This window comes from Cricetulus griseus, chromosome 2 (genome assembly GCF_003668045.3).
Source record: "Cricetulus griseus strain 17A/GY chromosome 2, alternate assembly CriGri-PICRH-1.0, whole genome shotgun sequence".
NCBI classification, from domain to species: domain Eukaryota; kingdom Metazoa; phylum Chordata; class Mammalia; order Rodentia; family Cricetidae; genus Cricetulus; species Cricetulus griseus.
Window position 1 is genome coordinate 315,208,204 of NC_048595.1, and position 26,584 is coordinate 315,234,787.

At 38.2% G+C, this 26,584-nt stretch overlaps 2 protein-coding genes across 4 annotated transcripts in view; one reads left to right on the forward strand and one right to left on the reverse strand.

The window, feature by feature from the left end:
- Polk (DNA polymerase kappa) overlaps positions 1–15,595 on the reverse strand; it is a 58,101-nt gene extending 42,506 nt beyond the window's left edge. Inside the window, exon 1 of one of the 3 annotated variants that reach the window (XM_027401684.2) lies at positions 15,341–15,595. The gene's annotated coding sequence lies outside the window, so the exon portion shown is untranslated. The remainder of the gene's footprint in view (positions 1–15,340) is intronic. The other 2 variants (XM_027401683.2, XM_035440508.1) reach the window with 2 other exon arrangements.
- A 536-nt stretch (positions 15,596–16,131) lies between these two features.
- The window catches only part of Cert1 (ceramide transporter 1), a 95,593-nt gene continuing 85,140 nt past the window's right edge, over positions 16,132–26,584 (forward strand). The window contains exons 1-2 of the mRNA NM_001244026.1: positions 16,132–16,281; positions 22,178–22,312. Of these exons, the coding sequence (NP_001230955.1) occupies positions 16,186–16,281; positions 22,178–22,312 (231 nt within the window). The 5' untranslated portion in view covers positions 16,132–16,185. The remainder of the gene's footprint in view (positions 16,282–22,177; positions 22,313–26,584) is intronic.

Below are 26,584 nucleotides of genomic sequence, written 5' to 3' on the forward strand. Positions count from 1 at the left end.
TTAGTTGATAATATTTGTATCTGTGTTCATAAGGGATATTGGTCTGTAATTCTCTTTCTCTGTTGGGTCTTTGTATAGTTTAGGTATTGGGATAATTGTGCCCTCATATCCCTTCCATTTGTATTTTGTGGAATAATTTGAGGAATATTGGTGTTAATTCTTCTGTGAAGGTCTAGGAGAATTCTGCACTGAATCCCTCTGACCCTGAGCTTTTGGGGTCAGGAGACTTTTAATTACTGCTTCTAGTTCACCAGGGTTATGGGTCTGTTTAAACTGCATATCTGATCTTGATTTAACTTTGATAGGTCATATATGTTAAGAAATTCATCCATTTCTTTTATGTGTTCCAGTTTAGAAGATTACAGAGTTTTAAAGCATGTCATTATTCTCTGGATTTCATCAGTGTCTGTTGTCATGTCTCCCTTTCCATCTCTAATTATATTAATTTGGATCTTCTCTTTCCGTTTGTTAGTTAATTTGGCTAAGAGTTTGTCAACTTTACTGATTTTCTCAAAGAACCAACTCTTCCTTTCATTGAGTCTTTGTATTATGTTTTTTGTTTCCATTTCATTGATTTCAGCCCTTAGCTTATTTATTGATGTCTTCTCTTTTTAGATGTTTATTTATTATTTATTTATTTATATTTTATAGAGATTTCAGGTGTGCTATTAAGTTACTAGTATGTGATCTCTCCATTTTTTGAGGGTAGACACTTAGTGCTACAACTTGTCTCTTAGAACTGCCTTCATTGTGTCCCATAGGATAGGGTACATTGTGTCTTCATGTACATTCAATTCTAAAAAGATTTTAATTTCCTACTTGATTTCTGTCTTGACCCATTTTTCATTCAATAGTGAGTTGCCTAGTGTCTGTGAGTTTGTAAATTTTCTGTTGTTATTGATATCCAGCTTTAAGTATGGTGGTTGGACAGGATATAGGGTGTTATTTCAACTTTCTTGTATCTGTTGAGATTTGCTTCGTGTACAAGTACATAGTTTTGGAGCTTCCATAGTTTACATGAGCTTCTGAGAAGAAAGTATATTCTTCTGTGTTTGTGTGAAATGATCTGTAAATATATGCTAGGTCTGTTTGATTTATGATATTATTTAACTCCAGCATTTCTCTGTTTGATTTTTGTCTGAGTGACCTGTTTATTGGTGAGAGTGAGGTTTTGAAGTCACCTCTCTGTGTGAAGCTTAGTATGTGATTTTAGTACTGTTTCTTTTATGAATTTGGGTGCTCTTGTTGAACCTCATTTTTTATCCACTGTATAGAGAACAAATGTAACACCTCTCTATTATACATGCCAAGTTCAGTTGCAATTATTACTGACTACATAATAGAGCTCAATTCAGGTATCAAAAACATAGGGAAAAATCCATTCACACCCAGGGAATGACTATGTTGCACAATGTTATGCCACTTTTCAAACTAAGAAAAAAACCTTAGAAGGTTCAGGCAGGAGGATCACTTGAGGCCAGCAATGAAGACCAGTCTGTATAAAAACCACACATGAGCTGCCAATGGAGCTCAGTGGATAAAATACTTGTCATGCCACCTGGCAACCTGAGTTCAATCTCCAGTTACCATAGTGGAAACAGAGAACCAACTTCCAAAAGTTGTTCTTTTACCTCCACACATTCTCTGTGGCATGTCTGCACCAGTTTTACACACACACACACACACACACACACACACACACACACACACACTTACTTTCTTTCACACACACACACATAATATAGAAACAAATTTTAAAAATTAAGCAAGGTTAAGTGAATTATTCATCATAACTCTGCTGATAAGTTGAAGAATTAGAATGGCATCCAAGTCTCCTTATTCAACTCTAATGAAGCCCTTTTGTCATAACAGTTACCTCTGAACTGGGGTTTACTTATGCTACAAACAAACGGCTAGGTGGACAGCAGCCATGTACCTACAACAGTGATAAGAACCTATGTGTATAATTTAAAGCCTTTCATAACAATGTTACTTCCATTTTGGGTACTAGCAAAGAATAAAAATCATTTTCATTATTTCAAAAAGAATTTTTGAATACTCTGACTTCTAATGGTAGTTCCATTAGAGGAGTAAACTTCTGGTCCATTTATGCACTTGGGAGGCTGAAGCAGAAGTATTACAAGTGCCAGGCCAGTTGGGGCTACATAGCAACACATTATCTAAAACAAAACAAGTATACACTATTTATTCTCAAACGTTGCTATATATTGCACACCTCTGGAGACCTTTATAAAAATTTTGATGCTCAAGTCTCAACACATAGTAAACAAATTTGGGAGAGTTGGTTATCAGCAGTAGGATAAATATATGCTTTCAACATTCTTCCAGTGTTTGATGGATAAGAAGACAAAAGTGACTAGCAGGAAAAAAAAACAAAACAAAACAAAACAAAACAAAAAAACACTACATTTTAGTATATTTGAATCACCACATATTTTCTTTGACAATTATCAACTATGTTGTGTGGTGAATCTGCTTTTGCATTTTGCGGGTATTTATCTCATCTTTTCAGTTTTTTTTTTCAATTTCTTATTAGTTCTCTTTATCCCCTCTTCTCATTACTTCTTCAGTGAGTGTATCTAGGAATCACTGGCGAAGATGTTCATATCACAAGAATAATGATTTCCCTAATTTTACAGGAAGTGAGTCTTATTTCAAATGGCTTTTGTTAGGTCAGCAGATCATGTTAAAATGCTCAGTATGGTGTTGGATATGTGATAAGATCTCAGTAAATAGTTATTCTTATTGTTGTGAATGCTAAGCCAAACTTTCAGAGCTGTGAAGTTTACTACAGTCTTGCTTCTGTCATGGCAAAGACTCTATAAGGCCTGGGTACGCGTCCCCAAGGAAAACCAAAGCTCACAGATAAGACAGATGAATTTTGTTTCCACTCAAATTAGAATCTGTACTATGATACTAAGCATCAGTACAAATAAAATAAATGGATGAATGGATATAACTGCAACCTTGAAAAGAAAAATGGTCAACACGCTTATAGCCTGAAATTACAGAATAGTTCAGTTCACCAAGAAGCCAAGAAGAAATGCACAATTCTCAGTGTGCCAATTTAAGGACAACCTGCTTCGCTAAAACAAACAAAAAAGAAATGCACGACTCAAAGGAAAGAATTCTTGGTTCCTGTGGTTTGGTATAGTGGTTTAAAAGCACATTTTCTCTGGAGATCTCCAAATTCTTCCCAGTCTGATTCTACCGCTGACTATGCACATTACCACTTAAAAACACAAGTGCCTTGGTGGTAACAACTATGGAAACTTGCAGTTTTCCAAAAGGAATTCTAGTGAAGAGGTTTTAGGATAGACAGCTTCTTCTAAAAGGCACACAAAAGCAACCAGTATCACAAGTACTTAGCATATTGACCAAAGTAATCTGGAATGAACATCCCAGCAAACATGAAGAATATCCTAACCATAGGGGCAGACAGCAGGAAGGGTAAGAGGGACAGAGATATGAAAGGGAAAGGGAGATACAATAGTCATCTGTGAGAGCTTGTTTTCATTTCAATATACTGTGAAGAATCAAACCCCATATGGAGAAAATCTTAACTTATATTACAGTATTATTTTTCCAACTCCCAAATGTTCAAATATTTCATGTTTTTATCAACAGATTAAATACTTAGCAGAAAATTTTAGACTATCATTATTCTTTTTACCTTCTAATTTAAAACACAATGAATTAACATTATTCTAAATTTAAGTCTTTAAATTAATAATCAAATAATTGATTATTAACAATCATACATGACTGATTTTAAGCTCCCTTTTTATTTTTACCTATTGCAAATTATATTTTAAACTTTAAAGATTTCAAGTCACAATCCAAGACATTAACAGATCATTATTTTTCCATGTTTCTCTCAAACTATTTTACACACTCACAAATGGAACCATATGCCCACAAGTTTTATATAACGGGAATGAAAACACAGAGGCAACATTGTGTTTTCAAAATGTAAAACACTTGGCATTCTGAGTTATTTTTTAAATCTTTGTAGATGACACAAATAATGAAGCTCTATAAGTTCTAAACTAAGAGTATGGATCAAAAGAAAACTCAAGTTTTCAACAGAGAAGGAAGCCTGCATCTTGTGGTTTGAAAGAGAATGAGCCTCATAGGCTGATACATTTGAATGTCAGGTTCACAAGTGTTTGACTGTTTAGGAAAAATTAGGTTGTGTGACCTTGTTGGAGGACGTGTGTCAGTAGGGGAAGGTTTTGAGGTTTCAAAAAGTTCCAGTCAGTCTCTCTGGCTCTCCCTCTGCCTGCAGCTTGAAGATCAGATGTGAGCCCTCAGCTACTGCTCCAGCAATACCATGCCTGTCTGTCTCCTGCCATGCTTCCCACCACAGTGACCATTGACTCACCCTCTGAAACTGAAAGCCAGCTCCCAATGAAATGCTTTCTTTTATAAGCTGCCTTGGTCATAGTGTCTCATCAGACCAGGAGGACAGTAACTATTAATTTGTTCTTATTTATTAATATATTCTTATTTATTGCTATGCATCCTAGACAGCCCTTTACTTGTGATTCTCTTAGCACCCCATATCTCCAGGCTAGTGGGATTACAAATGTGCAGCACCACACCTAATTGACATACTCTCTGATTGTCCTTAGCCTATTCATTTACCTGGCTCCTGTGAAGAAGAATGGGATAGAAACCAGTCAAAAATATCCATCCACTCTACAAAGATATAACTGAAACTATCCCACTCTCATTTCCTAATGTAGGCCTCACTATCCTTGAACTTAGGACCCTCCTTCCCGAGTGCTGAGACTACAGATTCGTCGCCAAGTCCAGGAAATCTACATTCTTTAGTATAGAATGAGAAATAAAAACATATTAAATAAAGTGTCAATTCAAAATAAACTCCTAGGTCCAGTTTATGCAGCTTATGAGCTGCATGCTTTGTAGAGACTTCCAGATTCTGTAACAATGAAAATGTTTAGCTCAGAAGTAAACACAACTCAGCAAAGTTTAAAACTATAAAAAGTTATGTTTTTAATAGTGTGTATGTGTGTGTGCCTGCATGTTTGTGTGTGCATGAGCACATGATGGTCCAAGACCCACCTCCGGTATCATGTCTCAGGCACATCCACCTTTGTGTGTACATGGTTGTGTTTATACAGATCAGAGAACAATCTCTCCTCAGGCACCTTCTAACATTTGCTTTAGAAAGGATTTCTGGATGGCCTAGATTTCAGCTAAGTAGGTTAGACTAACTGGCCATGAAGCTTCCAGGAATTCCGCTCATCATCACTAGATTACAGGCACAGACCACACTGTGCCTGGCTGGTCACATGGGTTCTGGGGATCTGAACTCAGGGCATCATGTTTGTAAAAACATTCTACTGATTGAGTCTTTCCCCAGGCCCCTGTCTACCTTCCTTTTAAGACAAGGTCTCTCACTGACCTGGAACTCACCAAGTAGGATAGAATGGCTAGGCAGGGAGCTCCAGGGATCTCTAGTTTGCATCTCTACACTGTTGGTATTAAAAGGGTATGATGCTGGCTTTTTTAAAAACATGAATTCTTACGATCAAACTCAGGATTTACTGACTGGGTTATCTCTTCAGTCAGTAAATTTATATTTTACAGAAGTTCACTGTTTCTGAGGAGTGTAGACTCTAAGGATGTTAGCAGGCAGAGACAAACTGACAAGTTCTTGGCTACTAGATCATGGCAGCAAAAATAGCTGTCCACCTGGGTGGTGGTGGTGCACACTTTTAATCTCAGCATTCGGGAGGCAGAGGAAGGTAGATCTTTGAGTTTGAGGCTAGCCTGGTTACAGAGTGAGTTCCAGAACAGCCAGAGCTGTATAGGGAAATCCTGCCTAGAAGAATAATAATAAAAAAGTAAATAAATAATAAAATAATTTAAAAAATCTGTCCATATAAAAGAAATACTGAGTGGATGAACTCTGTTTTATTTGAGATATATGGTAAGGTACACAAATTTTAAGGTACATGTACATATGTCCTCAGAAGAGGATTAAAAAAAAAAGTTCTCCTGCAGTACTTCTTCTGAGATGGTATTGTTACAATATTTAATTTTACAATCTATAAATTTACTATTCAAATATAAAATTCAAATGAAGGCTGGATCATGGGACAGGGTTATAATATTAATGAGAACTGAATTATTATGTTGTATTCCATGACATTGGAAGGGGAAAATATCTACTAAATTCAAGACATTATAATACAGACTGTTTTCTTGTCCCTTTTACTATTCCCTCTAGCAGACAGCTTTGGAGCTACATTGGAGTCTAACATTGACACTGTTTTTTGGTTCACTGCTTTCCTGTAGTGCTATCAGTGTATGGCAGAGGTGTCAGGCTCAGTTACAATATAACCCTTTGTTAATGAAATCTTAGACACAGCTCCTAAGGGCCCTTTAGTTTACTCATGTGCAGCTCTCCTTTAATTTCATGCATATTCTACCACTAACATAACAGAAAGCAGACAGCTCATAGTGACCTTCATTTCTTTTTTTTTAAGTATTAACTTTTATTCTTCTCTCATATATTATATTTGATTGCTGTTTCCCCTTCCTCCACTCCTCTCCCCACCTCCCTTCTCACCCAGATCAATTCCTCTTTTGTTTCTCAAGAAAAAAAAAAAAAAAAAAAAAAGCTGGTCTCATAGGAATAGTCACAGAAAATAACCTTACAAGATTCAATAAGACTGGGCATGAACCCTCAGATCACGGCTGGTTGTGGCAACCCAGTAGGAGGAAAAGGGTCCCAAGTGCAGGCAAGAGAGTCAGAGACTGCTACCACTCCCATTGTTGGAAGTCTCATAAGCGTACCAAGCTACATAAGGTAAATGCAGAGTACCTACCTCACACCCACACAGGGTCTGTGTGTCTTTCAGTTTCTGTGAGCCCCTATGAGCCCTGCTTAGCTGAATCTGTGGCCCATGTTCTCATGGTATCTTCACCCCTCTAGCTCCTACAATTCTTCCTCCCCCTCCTCCAAGGAGTGCCCCTGGCTAGACATACTGTTTGGCTGTGGGTCTCTGCATCTGCTCCCATCAGCTGCAGGATGATGATGATGCCCCTCTGATGACTACTGGACTAGGCACTGATCTATGAGTAAAGCAGAATATGACTAGGGATGATCTCACTGACCTTTTCTTTTCCTAGTCTTGTTTGGTTCTATCCTGGGTCTCTCGGTGGTTTTTGCCTCTGGTTCCTGGCTATGCAGGCAGTGTCAGGTGTGGGCTCCTTCTTGTGGCATGGGCCATAAGTTGGACCAATCATGGGTTGGTCATTCCCACAAGTGTTTTACTACCATTGCCCCAGCAAGTCTTGAGACAAGAAAGATAGTAGGTGAAAGGTTTTGTGGCTGGGTTGATGTCTCAGCACCACTAGTAGGAGCCTTCCCTGGCCATAGAAGATGGCCAGTTCTGGCTCCTATCCCTCATTACTAGGAGACTTTGCTGGGGTCACTCTCATGGATTCCAGGGAGTTTCTACTGCATTAGCCCCCACCCTCATGACCTTCATTTCTTTTATCTTCTAAATTCCTTAGAAATGTGTAGATGGGGCCAGTGAAATGGTTCAGTGTATAAAAGCACTCGAACATTAGCCTGATAGTATGAGTTTGATCCTGGAAGCCACCATGGAAGGAGAACCGACTTTTCGAAATTTGTCCTCTGTATATCACTGCTCATCTGTAATAGATGTCAGCATTTTCTTTGGGGACCTCTATCAATCTGTTCCACAACTACTTCCAAAGTACAGCTCTCTCAGAAAAGTTACTCTCACAAAAATCAACACATAAGGAAGTCTAGAATAGAAAGTCACCGTAAAGATTAAAGCAACTAGCCTGGGGGATGACTTTTACCCAGCACTTGGGAGACAGGGGCAGGTGGATCTCTGTGAATTGGAGGCCAGCCTGGTCTACCAAGGGAGTTCTAGGACATCTGGGCTCTGCCTTGAAACCACTCTGCCTTGAAACCACCTCCCACCCCCAAAAGATTGAAGCAACATGCCAAAGCCTGGTGGCATGTTCCTATAATCCCAACACCTGAGAAAATGAGTAGAAAGAAGGCAGGCTCAAGGCTAGCCTGGGTTACACAGTAAGACCCTCAAAACCAAAACTTTGTTTTGGTAAGCAATATAAAGAGTTCAGACCAATAGAATAAAACATGGCAATATAAGCACATAATAATGATGGTGATGATAACAATAATAGATGTTAATAAAAGAATCCACTGCTCTAAATAGATTGTGGATTGTTAGGTACAAAGGGAAAAAAAGCAAGCAAGGTAAATATTGGCAATGTCTATTTAAAATGTCCATCTCTATAAGTAACTCAATACTACTATTTAACATCATAATTGCTCTTAGGAGATAGAAATACGACATTGATACTTGGGGTAAGGGTATGGAGACTAGATTTGAGAGCAAGGTTTCTTAGGGTTTTCATTGCTGTGAAGAGACACCACAACCATGGCAACTGTTATAAAGAAAACATTTATTTAATTGGGGCTGGCTTACAGCTTCAGAGGTTCAGTTCATTGTCATCATGACAGGGAACATGGAGGCATGCAGGCAGATGTGGTGCTGGAGCTAAGAGTCCTACATCTTGCAGGCAACCGGAAGTCAACTGAGACACTGGGAGCTATCCTGAGTATAGGAAACCTCAAAGATGGCCCCAAAGTGACCACACCCACTCCAACAAAGCCACACCTCCTAATAGTGCCACACCCTATGAGATTATGCGGGTCAGTTACATTCAAACTACCATACAAGGCTAGGAATTATCAAAGGGTTAGCGAAACTGGAGAAAAAGGATTCAGGGGCTCTTGGAATACTGAGGCGGTAAACAGGATAGAAATGAGAATTTAGAAAGGATGTGGGGATGGGGATGTAGCTTCATGTTACAGCATCTGCCTTGCACACACAAGGCTCTGAGTTCCATTCCCACTACAAAACACAACATTGAATAACAAAACAACAAACACCACCAATAGGCATGTTTTCCTTCTCTAGTCATTTAAACAGGATGACAGGCTATAGAGCTTAATTACTTACTAATTCTCATGTCTGCTTATTATAGTTTTCCCACCAATACTGTCACTGAAAAGTAACAGGAGGACCATAAGAGGAGAAATAGTAGCTGATACTATTTAACAACTATAAACAACAGCAATGCATGGAAAAGTTAATGATGAGAAAGAAATATCGAGATAAGCAAAAAGAAATTCTGCACCTGTTGGACTGTGGGAATATTCTTATGCAAAGATTAGAGACCATAAATTGGTCAAACATCAATTATAAAATGCTACTTTCAATCAGATAGATTTGCTGTTCTAAGTTACTAGTAAAGTTTGTTTACCACTTAAAAATCTTTATAAGTCCTTTAAAGTTCATTATAGATTACTAAACTTGGGTTGCTTACACTGATTATGAATCTACCCACATGTTAAGAACAAAGTCTAACTGGAAATCATTAGTTTGGAAGATATGCATGCCAAATGAAGCAAAATAATCTTTTTTTGTGTACCAATACAAAAGATAAGATACATGTAAGCAATCCCTTGATATGCCTATACTTACTTTTTGTGTTTGTATATGTTTGTGAGCATATTTACTGAAGTATTTTATTCCTACAATATTACTGATATTAAAGACAAATTACATATAAGTTTCTTGAAAACCCTTTATATTTCTGAAACTACAATTTCCATCACTAGAAATGTAGGTGGGTGGATTTGGTACATTTTATATAAATGGATATCTATCTGGATGCATGTATACATAAGTTGTGCACATAACTGGACAACTAGGAGATATGCATAGTCAAGAAAAGTGGTTATAGTAATACTGCTATTAAGAAATTGTTTATTTATTAAATCACATCCAAAGTTATAGTTACTACAGATGAAGGCAGTTAGGATTAATACCTAAGCCTATTCACCTACTGGGAACCTAGGGAGAATTACCATAATAGCAGAAGCTTTCATGATTTTTTAAAAATGGAACTGAGAGAAACACTGGCAGGGGCTACAGTGACCTGTTAATTAGAGAGAGAGAGAGAGAGAGAGAGAGAGAGAGAGAGAGAGAGAGAGAGAGAGAGAGAAAAGCAAAACAGTACAGGTTAAATTGAAAGTCAGAGAAACTTAGAGTGGGAGTTCTATAAATCTTAAATGTTTAACTTCATGTTGGTCATGGTAGCTTATGCCTTTAGTCTCAGCTGGCAGAGTCAGAGGCAGGAAGATCTCTGTGAGTTTGAGGCCAGCCAGGGCTACAGAATGGAACAGTCCCAGAAAATTATTTTTTTCCAGAATTTTATCTACAGGTCATATTGAAGAAGTCATTGAGATCCATAAGTTTATAGTTCAGTGATTTCAATTCTACTGTATGGTGGAATAAGACCAGAAAACATGAATTTTCTTTTAAATCCCAAATGAACATTGTTTTAACTAAGACAGCTTGGAGCAAATGGCCTTGAGAGAGTCAGTATGAAATCAGATAAGAGATTTAAAGAACTGGCTTATTTCTATCAGGTAGTAGGATACAGAGTTAGCTTCTTTCAATTTATAAAACATCATCTTAAAATTATAATTGCATATGCACTTTTTAATCTACTTGTTTTCTATTATAATCTCCTTGAGAATAGGAACGCCAACTCCTACCTACTTGTTTTTTAAACTTTATTATATTCAAATTCCCATAATAGCCAACATAATATCTTATATTATATACTTTAAAAAATTATTTGAAATTGCTTATACATTCCTTAATTATACTGAATACCTTCTATTGGCTCAGCACTGTTACTGGTACTAAATTATAAAAAAAAAATGGTTGAAAGCAGTTGACAGTCTGTCCATCAATGAAATGGGAGTGGGAGAATGTAAAGTATGTTGTTTAATTCATATGCCAGTATGTTTTTTAAAAGAGAACCAGTTTCTGTGGGGCATATCAATGGGTTTTTATATGTACTAAGTTAAATTTCCCCTGCATCTTCCCCTCCCAACTCATATAGTTAAAAACAGACTGTAATGAAAGTAATATGCCCTAGATATGCTTCTGATTGTTTCTAGTCAAAGTCCCACTACCAACAAATTACACACACACACACACACACACACACACACACACACACACACACACACACACGGGAGACAGAGAGAGGAAGGAGAGAGGCAGAGAGAGAGAGAAGAGAGAGGAAGGAGAGAGGCAGAGAGAGAGAGAGAGAAGCTTTGAATACCACGTTCTTGGGAAAACTGGTTATACCATTAGCTGGCCAACTATCTGTTTTTCTTTGCAAGTTGAGAACTGAATGAGAAAGAGACCACAAAAACTCAGATAAGATATATCATGAGGCCCCAGAGGTACACGGGAAACACCAAGACCTCATTTTAAGTTTCCAATACACACAAAACCAGTGGAGGATTCTGAGATCTCTGAAATAATCTTTCTTATATTGGAAATAATTTGAAGGTATTTCTGCCTCTTCTAGTCAACAGAGGCCAAAGAAAAGCAATTATAGTACCCAATGGTCAATCACAATAAATCATTTGACTGCTGTTCCCCATGTGCCTCATTCTTAAATCATAACTGTCCACCATCTCCTTACAAGTGCTTGTTTGGATGATACTTTACTGGAAACCCTTTGGCTTGAGGCAAGGAAGGAGAACTCAGACACAGTACGATGGAGTGTAATCTAATACACTGTAAATTAAGAATTCCAGTAGGATATTTTAAAAAATTTATCCCCAAAGAGATTCAGATAAATGTAAAATAATAGTAATAAAAACCAACCAAATAAACAAAAGACATCTAGAAAGGAAATAGAATGTTTTTACATTAGTATTTCTAAATGGGGATGTGTCATATCCTTTTTGTGCAGATAGCAGTTGTGATATAACTGCATCACAATATGAAGAATGGGGAGGTGGACTTGGTGGCTCACACTTGTAATCCCAGTATTTGGGAGACTGAGGCAAAAGAATTGGCAACTCAAGTGGGATAAGAATGAACTCTGAAATCTGGCTGCTTGGGCTCAAAGACATCTTTACTATGACTTTTGGAAAATTATTAACTTTTCTGTGATTAAGTTTCTTCACCTGAAACATTAGAAATAGAAGGTAATAATGAACTCTATAGAACTAATGTTAGGCAGGATAAGACAATAGATGGCACAAATGTGAAATGATAAGAATCAGTGATTGAACTAAAAGCATAGTGGCTTGGATGCCTTATCTATGGAACACTTTTTATATAGTGGCTTGGATGCCTTATCTATAGAACACATTTTATTATAGAGTGGCTTAGATGTACTTATCTATAGATCACATTTTTTATACATTCTCTCCCAGTGATATATTAAAAAGCATATAAAAAGGTTCATATGGACTTGGAAGTGAATGAGACTTAGATTCAACCCCCCTCACCCCCACCCCTCTGGTTTTTCAAGCCAGGGTATCTCTGTACTCAGTAGTTTTGGAATCTGTCCTGGAACTCTTTCTGTAGACCAGGCTGGTCTCGAATTAACAGAGATCCACCTGTCTCTACCTCCAGAGTGCTGGAATTAAAGGCATGCACTACCACTGCCTGGCTTAGGTTCAAATCTTAACTCTCCATTATAGTAGCCATGAGACATTGGATAAGTTATTCAGTCTCCCCATGAGTCAGTTCATTATCCTTTATGGGACAATAGGACTAACAATGCTCCACTTATATGACTTTTAAGATAAAAGTCAGGTCACATATTTAAGGTGTCTGGCTAATGTAAACAATCCTGTAAGGATGTAATTGCTTTACCAATTAAGTGCATTCACAATTCAAATATTCATACTTCTTCATTTCCTGTGTATGTATCTGGGTCTTTAGTGACTGAACATTTTCTTGTGAATATGTGCATATGTACTAACAGGTTCATGAGTGTGTGTGTGTGTGTGTGTGTGTGTGTGTGTGTGTGTGTGTGTGTGTTAGACTGTGAAGGCTAGAGGTCAACTTTGAGTATTTTCTTTAATTGCTTTTTAAGGACAAGGAAGGTCTCTCCTAGAGCCAGGGAACCCATCATTTTGGCTGGGTCAGCAGGCTAGTGAGCTCTTGAGATCTGCCTGTCTCAAGCCAGCCAGCTCTGGAGTGGGATGCTTACCACCTTGCCTGGCTTTTATATGGATATTAGGGATCTGAATTCAGGTCCTCATGCATGAGCAGTAGGAACTTCACTGACTGAGCCATCTTCCCAGCCCCAAATCAACCCACAATTTCTCAATCAATTCAACAAGCTATGCTCATATTCATTTGGAAGAGAAAATATGAAAAACATCCAAATGAAAAAGAACATCAGGAAAATTTCTTAACTTTATATACAAATCTAAACAGTAATTAAGTATGTACAGTATTGGTATAGATAAAAATATATCTAAGAAAAACAATGAATAGCAGGACTATATATGGGGATTTTTATATTTTTGGTTGTGAGCCTAGCCTTTAATGGCTGAGCCATCTCTCCAGCCCAATATATGGGGATTTTTATACACCATATAAGTAGCATATTTGTATAAGAGTAAGAATAGGCTATTCAATAAAACACTGGACCCAAATGCCCATTGCAAAAAAGGCAAACAAAAACCCAACAACAACTAATTTTCTACCTCATTTCATACACTAAAATAAACCCGGTGGTATACAAGGTCTACAAATACAGCTAATAAAAATAAAGAACACTACACAAAGATCAGAGAAGGCCCCATGTAAAACAGACACCTGGAAAGCTATCTTTTTTTATCGTGAAATAAAGAAAGCTCTTGTACTTCATCCTTGCATTGCTATTTCTTTCCACTAACAGTAATGGTGCAAATCATAATCTTTAATGTGGTACTCTAGTCATTATACAAAAATCTTCCTGTACTTAAAATGTTTTAGCTTTTAGGAGAATGGATTGATGTAGCAGGGCAATTTCTCATGCATTAACACTAAATATAATGAAACAATTTTCAACCAAGCAAGTGGGAGCTGGGTGTTGGTGGTTACAGTGATTCAAAACCTAAATGAGACATAAAATACAATAGAAGCCCCAATTTCTGAATTAAATGTAACACTTTCTGTGATTCTAAGTTGTGCTGTGAAATGAATTTCTCAATATTTACAACCATTTTACTTAAGAGCAATGATTCTAAAACCTAGTACAAGAATTAAGTCTTAACCACTTTAGATTCACTAAGCAAAGCAAACCAAGATTCTAAATGCATACTCTTGGTAATTCACAGAGTGGCTGAATGATAACACTTTGACAAGGTATTCTTAAAAGCTTTATCTCTTAAGGTTTTATTCATTTGGAAGTCTTTCAATTATGCATTGTCATGATTTTACATTGAAAAGTGATTTGTAACTGACATACAGCAGATTTAGAATCTATTGTATTTCATTCTACAGAAATGAAAGATATCACAAGTACTTCTCAGAGCTATCAATAGGCAGAGTGTAGGCCTCTTCCATTGCTCCCAGAGTTTTTGCCCCCTAGCCACTGTGCCTTCACCTCCACACTCAAATGTCCTCTCACTTTCCCAATTGGGTAGCAAGCAGAAATTCTTTCTACAGTTTAATAAGGAATTTCAAAGTTAGGAATTATCAGGAAATTGATAGCCACCTATTTTCTAATTCCTTATTATTCAATAAAACTTGTGTTTCGATCTTTATGACAAAGTTTCTATCCGACCTTTCCTGTCTTTAGGGGAGGAAAAGAGAATTAACTTTGAGTTTCGGGGAGACACTCGTTCACACCTAATGGAAAATTTCAGGATATAATTTGATACTTATTTCACTTGGGGGGGGTCCGCAGGGGGTTCGAGACGGAGTTTCTCTGTGGAACGTGTCCTGGAGCTAGCTCTTGTAGACCAGGCTGGTCTACCGCCTACCTCTGCCTCCCAAGTGCTGGAATTAAAGGCGTGCACCACCACCGTCCGGCCCTTACTTTTTATAAAAACCTCTTTTAACGCTATTTGTTCTCTGACAACCTCAACTGATTACTTTCCACAAAAAATTCTATAAATGTAACAATGCGAAACGCTTATGAAAATAGTCTGAAGGAATTAGTCCTCCAACAGTAGTAAATAAACCTCAAGTCTAATTACTAAAGACATAGACAGTAGTCCTTTGGCATTATCAGTGGCGGCTTTCGAGAGGAAAAATCTCCAATTTGTGACCGGAGAGGTCATAAACTCCTAACCTCCAGCCCACAGCGAAGCGGTTGAGCCCTGACATGCTTGCCCAGGCAAATCGAAAAGATTCCCGGGCTTTCCGGAAAGCAGCTACGCATAACCCGACATCCTCACCTGAGGGTTCTCACGTCCTGGTTCGTAGGGACCGAGGGATCGTCATAAACATGCAAGGCAGAATCAGAAGCCCGGCTGGACCGAAGAGCCAAACGACTGTCAAAAGAAGCCCATTAGCCCTCAGGAGGTTCCCCCAAACAACTAGCTTACCGCGCGCCCGGGACACCCACCAGTTGACTAGGATTGCGACTACAACTCCCAGGAGGCTGCGCGGCGGACAGAGCGGCAGCCCTCCCAGAATGCAGCGCAGCGCTTCCCTGTCAAGCTCTCTCCTCTCCCTGCTCCGCCTCCTTCCCTACCCGTCATCACCCGGGAGGGCCGGAGGTTGGGAGCGTCGTGAGCCGCCGGGAGGGGCCCGGGGCGGGGTGGAGGGAGGATGGGAGGACGGAGGGGAGGGAGCGGCGAGGGGAGGGAGGGTAAATAGTGGGCCCGGCAGGAAGATGGCGGCGGTAGCGGAGGTGTGAGCGGACCTGGGTCTCTGCCGCTGGCTTGGCTCTTCCTGTCTTCCTCCCCTCCACCCTCCCCGACTGAGGTTGGCACCCAGGGGGCCGAGTTCAGGTGGCGGCGCCGGGCGCAGCGCAGGGGTCACGGCCACGGCCACGGCGGCTGACGGCTGGAAGGGCAGGCTTTCTTCGCCGCTCGTCCTCCTTCCCAGGTCCGCTCGGTGTCAGGCGCGGCGACGGCGGCGCAGCGGGCGCGCTTCCTCCCTCTTCCTGTTCCCTCACGCCCCGGAGCGGGCACTCTTGGCTGTGCCATCCCCCGACCCTTCACCCCAGGGACTGGGCGCCTGCACTGGCGCAGCTCTCGGAGCGGGGGCCGGTCTCCTGCTCGCCTGTCGCGCCTCCATGTCGGATAACCAGAGCTGGAACTCGTCGGGCTCGGAGGAGGATCCGGAGACGGAGTCCGGGCCGCCTGTGGAGCGCTGCGGGGTCCTCAGCAAGGTGAGCAGCGTTCGGGGCCGAGGACCCGCCGCCAGGGCTCACCTGCCGCGAGGCAAGGCGAGGCGAGCCGCTCGGGACCTGGGGTGGGGCTGGACCGAAGACTCCCACTGTCCCGGGGCGGGGGCTGCGGAATGTGCTGGGGTGCGGGGCCGAAAGGTCCGCCTGGAATGAGTGCCTGACCAGGGGTGGGATAGGAGATGTTTAGGACTGTCCTCCCCCGACCTCGCCACCCCCAGTCTCAGGGAGCTTGTCAGCTTTGGCCGAGGACCTTGGAAAGCGTGTATTTAATCCGCGATCCAGTTTAGAAGGCAAGGTGCATCTGGTAACTTGGAACCTAAGGCAGCAGCTGTCTGGGGTATAGGAATCTGGGTTGGGCAACCGTGGTGTCTGAAGTACTGGACGCGAGGTCGGTTAAATGGACCTTTCAGACAATATTGTTATGGTGGTCCCCACCAGAATAGGTTGGGGCGGTTTTCAGCTCTAGCGGGTTTAAGCAAGCCAGTTGACTGGGTTTGGCCTTGAAATCTGAGATAGTAAACTTTGAAGTGTGAGTGATCGAGAATGTAGAAAGCGTGTGCAGCACTTTTGTACTTTACCCCTCCTTACCCAAGTTCAGAAAAAGAGCTATTGAATTGTCAGGCTTGGATAAGAAATATTAATAGTAAGTTGGAACGTGTCATAGTGAAGACCCACCTGTATAAAGTTCAGGAAAAGGAGCATTTTTAGTAATACAGTATTTGTGCATTAAGGAAAGACATTTCTGCCCCCCCCCCCCGTACTTTTAAAAGCTCCTTTTAAGTTTTTTGGTTTTTTTTTTTTTTATAGCCTAGACAGCATTTATAGGGCTGGAAATGAGTGATCTTGTTAATACTTTTCGGTGTGTATATTTTACATTTTTCTTGTGGGAAGACTCAGTCTTTTTGACTTACCAGTCCTTTCCTGTTAAACTTTAAGAAATGCTTAGAGCTAACAGTGTTTCCAGAGGGAGAGTCGGGCTGGTCCCTTAACAAGCTGGTCATAAGATACCAAGTCATGTGATATTGGCCATTAAGAAATCACTCTGCTTCCAGTGTTCTTGAACATCATTTCTGGAATTGTTTGAGATTAGGCTATTACAGTGTCTTTAGCTGAAGAGAAAAGGCCTGGGACAGACTTAAGTATGCCAGATGCAAGGCATCCAAGTGTTAAGTTTTATTTACATAGTAGAAAATTTTTGTTTGATGCTATGATCATTCTTGAAATTTTAATGTAATGCTTTCAGTAAAGTGAAGCTTCCCAGCATTTGTTTAGATTTAATGTATCTTTATAATTTAAGAATCTGTACTGAACATGTTGTATAAGTTTGCATTTTCAAATGGTTATGAAATGGGTTATCTCTCACGATTCTGATAGTTTTATTACTTGTCATTAGATGAGTAGGAGACTGCCATATTAGTATATTGTTCAAGTGTTTCATGAAACAAGCTATAATTTTTGGTTTTTGGTTTTTTATTTGTTTGTTTGAGACAGGTGTCTCTGTGTAGACCAGGCTGCCCTTGAACTCACAGAGATCCTCTTGCCTCTGCCTCCTTGAAGGCGTGTACCCCCACCTCCCTTGTTACTTTTGACTTCTTGATCTGGATCATCACTTTTTGCAGAGTGAGAGATTGGAATGGCTGATGGGAAAAAAAAGTCATATGCTCCGTGATCTATTGTGTACAGAGTAGTGTATGAAGTATAATATGCGTTCATTTAATCCTAGCACCCAGAAGGCTGAAACAGGAGGTTGCAAGTTCCAGATCCCATCAACTATAAAGAAAATTTTGCTGAAATATAGGAATTTATAGTTATATAGTCCAGTGTACTGGTGCACACCTTTAATCCTAGCATTTGGGAGGCAGAGGCAAGTGGACGGCTGTGAATTCCAGGCCAGCCTGGTCTACACGGTGAGTTCTAGGACAGACAGCTACGTAGTGAACCCTGTCTTGAAAACAAGCAAAAAAAATATGTGTATATATATTTGTACATACATATATGTGCATACATAAAATTATGGTTATATATAATGTCTTATTGAAATTTTTCTTTTTGTATATGTTTGTGTATGCACATGTGTACACCTGCCTAAAGGCCAGAGATCTAAATTAAGTGTCTTTCTAAATCCTTCTCCCCCTTATTTTTTTGAGATAGGGTCTCAAAGTAAACCCAGAGCTTTCAATTTAGCTAGGCTGGTTGATGAGCAAGCCCCTAAGATTCTCCTGTCTCCATTTCCCCAGCCTTGGAATTATAGGCGTGTGACTGGCATTCTATGTGGGTGCTAGGGATCAAACTCAGGTTTTCATGCATGCGTAACAAGTACTTCACAGTCTGAGCCATATGGCTAGAAAGTGCTTTGTTTAGTTTTGAACCTTGCTAGAGAGCAAACCCAGTGGCATCATGCATGCTAGGCAAGGGAGGTGGGGGTACACGCCTTCAAGGAGGCAGAGGCAAGAGGATCTCTGTGAGTTCAAGGGCAGCCTGGTATACACAGAGACACCTGTCTCAAACAAACAAATGCAGCCTCATCAAAGGAACTTTATACTGTATACATACACTCACATTGTGGATAATGCATGTTTTTAAGCTTAAAATAGGTGTCTTTTGTAATTTGAAACCTTTGTAATTTACCTGATAATTTAAGCAAGAGCTAATTTTCAATATCTGTTTTTTTCCTTCTGTTGAGTTATATAGATAAGTCCAAATAGTAATCCATTTTCTTTCTTGTTTCATAAAATGGGATGGGTCTGGAATTGAGGGTATTGAAATTTGATTAAAAATTATGCCAGTTCAAAAGTTTTTTTTCTCTTTTACATTGTAATCAGAAATACCTATGAGACATATTTCTTAATCATGTCTGTTCCAAAAATACTAATTAAGTAGTAATTCCATGTAGTTAAGACCAATAGCATGGAACATGTTGAGAAAGGTTCATACCTTGGTACTTTAAGGCAACTAAGCCTGGATAAATGAAATCTTAGCCTATGTTTTCTGGGTCTCTCATCACATGCTCATGTTGGCTACTTGCTTTCTTGCTTGAGGCAAGGTCTCACTATGTAACTCTGGTTGGCCTAGAACTTGCTATTTAGACCAAGCTATCCTCAAACTCACAGAGATTTCCCTGCCTCCTGTCTTCCTTATGCTGGGATTTAAGGTGGAGGTCACCGCTTCTAGTTCTTTCTTTTGAGGTAGAGCCTTGGTGTATAGGCCAGACTGGCCTCTAACTCATGACCTACCTCCCAGAGCATTAAAATGCTAGGATTATAGGCATGACCTAGCATACTTGGCTCTTTAACTCCAATCCAAATGCTGTCCTTCCCATAAAGCCTTTGAATACATAAATATTCAATATCTCTTTCCATTGAATCCCCCTATCATTTTGTGTGGAACTTGGTTCTCTTATTTTTTGTTGTTAAATTTGTAATTGCCAAACTTAGCAACATGAAGGGATCTTTGATTATCCTATAATAACTGGCATGCAACATTGCCTGCATTATAGAAACAAATATAGGGACAGAGAAAAGGCAAAATCCTGCTCTCATGGAATAATATAGCAAATAAAACATTTATTGAGTCCTGAAGCTTATGCCATTTGTTGGTTCCACTATAAGAATATAATACAAGTTATAAACACACAGTCAATAGAGTTCCTCTTTTCACTTTAGAAAGGATCTAGAGAGAGATGTTGATGGTTAAGCTTCTTTCTCTATGTGTAATTATGCCTTAAACTGAGTTAATAGGGCAAGCCAGAAACTGTTTTAATCTCTTCTTATGTAATCTTAAATCTTAAGAGAGAGACTTGATTGACAAACTCATAAAGGCTAACATAGCCACAATTACAAACTAATAAAGGATAATAATGGGCATCAAGGTAGGATTAGTCTATAGAAGTTCTTTCTTCTTCTTCTTCTTCTTCTTCTTCTTCTTCTTCTTCTTCTTCTTCTTCTTCTTCTTCTTCTTCTTCTTTGTTCTTGTTCTTCTTGTTCTTGTTCTTGTTCTTGTTCTTGTTCTTGTTCTTGTTCTTGTTCTTGTTCTTTTTGCCTCCCTGAGACAGGGTTTCTCTGTGTATCCTTAGCTGTCCTGGAACTCACTCTGTAAACCAGGCTGGCTTCAAACTCACAGAGATCTTCCTGCCTCTGCCTCCTGAGTGCTGGGACTAAAAGGCGTGAACCACCACCACCTAGCTCTATTGAGGTTCTTAAATGTTAGTTTGCCCCCTTTAGTGTAATGGAGAATTGGAAATTGTCCATTTAAGTTTCCAGGCTGGAGTCTCATTAATATGCTGAATAAGTTAACAAGTGTACTTAATAAGATTATTCTTAAAAGCAGGTTAAGAGGGGTAAGACTTCTCAAGAATCTAGGAAGCTGGCCAGGTGGTAGTGGCGCATGCCTTTAGTCCCAGCATACAGGAGGCAGAAGCAGGTGGATCTCTGAGTGAGTACCGGGACAGGCTCCAAAGATACACAGAGAGACTTTGTCTTGAAAAAACCAAGAATCTAGAAATAGAAAGCTGATCATTTGATTGGAATCATTGAAAGTTGGGAAGACAGGTAAATTTAAAGGTTGATATCAAGGAAAGATTAATAAGATTTGGTGATAAACTATGGGGAAGGAACAGTCAGGTATTGGGTGTCCTGTATAACTGTGCTTGTCATTTTCACTATTTTATTCAGCCATTCAAACAACATGTGAAAAAACAAAAGTTAAGTAACCTGTCCAAGTTCTCCCAGCACAAGTAGTAAAATTGGGTCTGTTTAGTCTTGTATCTGGTGTTAAGCCAGTTTTAGTCTCCATGACTGCAGAAATAGTAATACAACCAAGAAAACAGGAACATAGGGAGGAAATACACCTTATAGGGGAGGTGATTTCAGTTTTGTTTGGAATTATTGTTTGTTTCTAATGAGTGTCTAAGTGCTGGTTGAGTCACAACTGTTAGAAATAAGGAAGTAGTGCCCAGAGACCCCTTAGAAAAGAGTGAGTAAAATTGTCAGCATCGGTGAGCTCCCAGAGATGGCTTAGAATAATAAAAAGTGGAACCAATCTCAAATGTGCTTAATTAAGAAATAGAAACATAAAAGATTTCTCAAATGGGTAAAGAGCCTCAGCTGATGCATTGTTTAATAATACAGTTTAAATTTGTTTTCAGAATTACGTTAAAACACTAGATATAAATAAAAACATGAAAAATCAAGTATTCCCATCAAGTTAGATTTCTGCCTTTGCCAGCTTCTTGATTATGATCTTTACTCTGTATATCAGGACCTTAGCAACACAAATCATGTTGGATGATTCAAATGGTCCAACTGTATATTTGTACTAGTACTTCTGGGTTAGAAACTTGTAAATGAATTAATCATTTTAGATATGTAGTCATCAGTTCTATATGAGAAAAGTGAACTTAATGAAGGTTAATAATGCAGATTTTTTCTTTGATATAATTATGACCATCATACCATTTTCATGAGACTAATGTACAAGAGTAGCATTTTGGTGGTGATTGGCTTTATACTTCTTCAGACGACTATACAATATTTGGTGTAGGAGAGAGACCACGTAAACTGATTTGTTGAACATGATACTTTTTATAGGAATCAGAACAATTTAAATTTAAATGAAGAAGGGAAGTTGAAAGTATGCAAAGATCATGGCAAAAATTTTTAAGTGCAGAAGAAAAATGTTGTATTTTTTTATTTCCTAGCTAAAATAAAATTACTGAAGGTCAGTATATGCTAGAAACATCTCCTTTTTACCATTTAATCTTTTTACTGTTTATTGTAATTGTTACAGCTTTTCAAAGTTTTGTCTTAAAATTTTGGAAAGTCTCAATTTCTAAATACTGACTTTATTTTTTTCCCTCTCTTTCTCTTCTTCTCATCCCCAGTGGACAAACTATATTCATGGGTGGCAGGATCGTTGGGTAGTTTTGAAAAATAATACTTTGAGTTACTACAAATCTGAAGATGAGACAGAGTACGGTTGCAGGGGATCCATCTGTCTTAGCAAGGCTGTGATCACAGTAAGTACCTTTCCCTACTCAGTAGGTATTCAACAAGTATCAACTGTGTATCAGAACTGCTCTCAATGCTTGATATAGAGCTGTGAAATCCTTGCCCTATCCCCAGGAGGATACTACTGCATACTCTAAAGATTTTATTCAGTTGGCTTTTCAAACCAATTTAAGTATTTCAGAATTTAAAAAAAAAAAATGTCAGTAGGTTATTTCATAGCTGGTGGGATTGGGACAATTTGTAGGTTATTTTAAAAGTACCCTTACTTAAATTATGTAATGAAACAAGCATACATTCATCTACCAACTTTTTCACACAGGTCTTATATCATCTTATATCATTTTCTTTAAGGGAGTTTATAGTTCTATGCTAACTTTTTATATAATGCGTGGTCTGTTGCCCTAAAGTGGAATAAACACTTTTTGTTTTGTTTTGTTTTGTTTTTTGGGTTTGTTGTTGTTTTTCAAGATGGTTTCTCTCTGTAGCTCTGGATGTCCTAGAACTCACTCTGTAAACCAGGCTGGCCTCAAATTCACAGAGATTGGCCTGCTTCTGCCTCCTGATTTCTGGGACTAAAGAGGTGCTCCAGCACTCCTGGCTGGAATAAACACATTTGAAAATACTTTTGAAATACACTAAGTATAAGCTTTTTCTGAATTTTCAGATTTCTTAGAATGTTTAATTTTAAAACACTACATCACTTTTGTTTAGCTATCCTTAGTTTGCATAGCTTTGTTTTCACACTGTATGTAGTCCGTGACTTAAATAATATTAATATAAATAACATTATATTATGTGTGAAAACTAAATTGGCATAGACAGGTTTAGAAACCAACAATTGACTTTTTAAGTGTCTAACACAATTATTAGAATCAAAGTGTGTTGTTATAACACATTAAAAAGGACTATTGGTTGAGTATGGTCAGTATGCCATAGACATTTTTTTTTTTTTTTTCCGGAGACAGGGTTTCTCTGTGTAGCTTTGGAGCCTATCCTGGCACTCTCTCTGGACACTAGGCTGGCCCGAACACACAGAGATCTGCCTGCCTCTGCCTCCCGAGTGCTGGGACTAAAGGCATGAGCCACCAACGCCTGGCGCCATAGACATATTTAATCAAAAGCAAAAACATATTAGCTAAGGCAGGATTGTTAAATGGAGATTAGCTAAGGGAGTCAATAGTTTAAAATCTAAAAATAGATATACTAAGACAAAAAACGATTCAGATTTTTATTGATCCACTCAAAAGTCAAATTTTCTTACAATAAAATCTCTTATAAAAGTAAAGGTATCCTTGGAATTACCTTTACTATCTACATTTGACTTACATATTGTTTATGTTTTACATTTAAGAAAAATCTGGCAGTATTTTTTCATCTTTTTTTGTATATTCTATGTATTACTACCTTATGTATTCAAGTTAGAAAACAAAATCATAATTGAACATTAAATTAGTAAAACAGGGTTTGGAAATGTTAATATAAAACTACTACTGCCTTCTAGAGACAGTTTTAAATAAACATTTTGAAATTAAAGACTCGGTATTCATCTTGATTGTTATGTGGTAAATAAGTTTTCGACATTGTATCTTTCCTTTTTGTCATTATTTGTGTGGACAGAATGATGAATGGAAATGTTCTCTGTGGTCTTGAGTCTTTATATAGTCCTTTTCTGCTCCCCTTCTTTTACAAATTAATTGCAGTATTGATTATTAAAAATAGGGAGGATTTATATTTTATCTGTATTGTTTCCTAAGTAGTAGTATTCCCATAGTGGATTTAAGTGTAGTTATCCTGTTTTGAGCTATAGACTGTACTAACTTTGCATTTGGGTAAAAGAAATTTTAATAAACATGTTTGTTGTATCTGCTGGGAGGAAAAACAGTTCATTGCAAATACTTTTGTTACAGTTTTATTTGTTTGCAAAACTTTCAGTGTGGCACATAATCAAAGGAGCTGGCAGGAAAGTAAAGCAGTTTCAATACTCTGGAACAAGTGATTTAGTGTGACTATATTAGTGGGCTAAGCAATAGTAAAAAACATAGAAATTAATAAAATTGGTCTTTAGATACAGTACATTTGATCCCAGAAGATATGCATTTGGTTTTGTGATTGTTTTCAACTTCCAGTGTATTCCTTGCATTTCCTTCATGGTCTTTTATTATGTTATTTCAAGGCAATTACAAAATAGAAATGAATACAATGAACTTTTCAGTTTGAAATTTACAAATAGATACTTATATTTTTAAAAGAAATTTTAATAATAATGTTCTTTGTTATATAAGTGTCCTTTGTTGTTTTTACCCTTAATATGAGCTATTGCCTTTATCACTTCCTTTCTGAAAACAGAGTAAATATTAACATTGAATTTGTTGACATGGTGCTATTATGAAATTACTTGTGGTATATATGTGTGGTAGTGAGGGTTGAACCCAGAGCTTCAAATTCTACCATTGAGCTGTTTTCCCAGACCTCTTACATTTTTATTTAGTGACAGGGTCTCACTAAGATACCCAGGCAGGCTTTCAACTTGGAATACTCCTGCATCAGCCTTCTGGAAAGTTAGGATCACAAACCTGAGACACTGGGCATATTTAAGAGTTGTGCTTTTACTGTAATGATTTTAAAATATTATTTGCTGGTAAATCTAGTGTGTGAGCTTATTACCTTTGTTGTGGAACCTAATCTATTATTACCCTAGTCTACTCCAATTCTAGTTTTAATGAGTCATCATTATAAAAATCTGTTCTTTGGCCTGTGATGCTTGGGTGAAATAATTTAAAGAAACAGTGTTTTAATTCTAAGGTGGATAGATTAAGAGTATGTAGATGAAAAATCAAACAAACAAAACATACCCCTTCATTTTGTGAAAAGGAACTCTCTGTGTTGGATTTCTCAAGTAGTAAAGCTTAATTACTTGCTTAAGACTCAACCTGTGGTATAAAACCTGTCAAAGTGATTGTAATCAAGCAAATGTTTGCTAGACATGGTAGTACTGACCTGTAATCTAAGTGTTTAGGGTTGATGGAAGGAGTATCCTTAGCTCTGTATCCAGCTTGACCACGGAACAAGACCCTGTTTTAAAGACACACACATACAACACACATCAACAAACAAACATAGATGTTTATGGAGTATTTAACCTTTTTTATTTGAAATTCTTTAAAAAAATAACTGAACATCATCAAAAATTGATGTAGCTATTTAAAAGCTACAAACAAATGCTTATTTTTTTTCTTATTCCTGAATTCAAGAAGCACCCAAAGTTATATTCTGGATTTCCTCCTGAGACTTTCTATGTTTACACAAGCATCTTTTATAGCCTTCATTTTTATTTACACAGATGCCTTATTAAACTTCCTGTTACGCCCTTGTTTTGTCATAATGCAAAGAATACTACTGCCTGCCATGATGCTCTTTCAAGAAAGCTTTGCTGCTGCTTTGGAGGCTTGGGTAAGGGAGGATGCCACTGAGTATGAGGCTTGTCCTGGCTAATGATGAATTTTAGGCTAGTCTAGACTACAGAGTGAGATCCTGCCTCAAAAACAAAACAAGCACACCAGGAGGGGAAAAAAAGGAGTGCTACTTTTATATGAAGTATCAAGGAACTTAGGTTTAGGAAAATACTTGTCAAACTTTTAGATTTAAAAGGTGACTTACTATTCTAAATTTTGTAATTTATTCATTAGGTCTCATGACTTTGTATCTTCTAAATCATTTATATTCTTCAAATTTCTTTTATTTAATATTTATATGTTTATTTTTTGTGTATGAGAATTTTGCCTACAATATGTGTGTGCACCATGTGTGTACCTGGTGCCTGTGGTGGCAAGAAGGAGGTATTGCATCCCCTGGAACTTGAATTACAGTTAGGAACCACTATGTGGGTGCTGAAAACTGAACCTGGGTCCCCCGCAATAGCAACTGGTACTCTTTAACCACTAGCCATCTCTCCAGCCCCTTCTTACAGTTTCTTGTACATCTTCTCTGCTCCCCTAACTCCCTGCTGATTTATAAAAGCTCTTTATAAATCAGGTATTTGTTTTACATGTTGGGAATATTTTCTTCATCTTGTTTCTTTTATATTTTTTATAAGATTTTTTTTTTATAAAATCCTACAAATTTTACAATTTTGTACTAGGTGTTCTTATTCGGTATCTTACTATATAGGTAGCTGCATTTTCATGTAGATTTGATGTTTGAATTTTGACTATTGGTTGAAATTATTTTACATTCAAGAAAGATAGGAAATGTAGCTTATTATTTTCCCAGTTAACCAACCA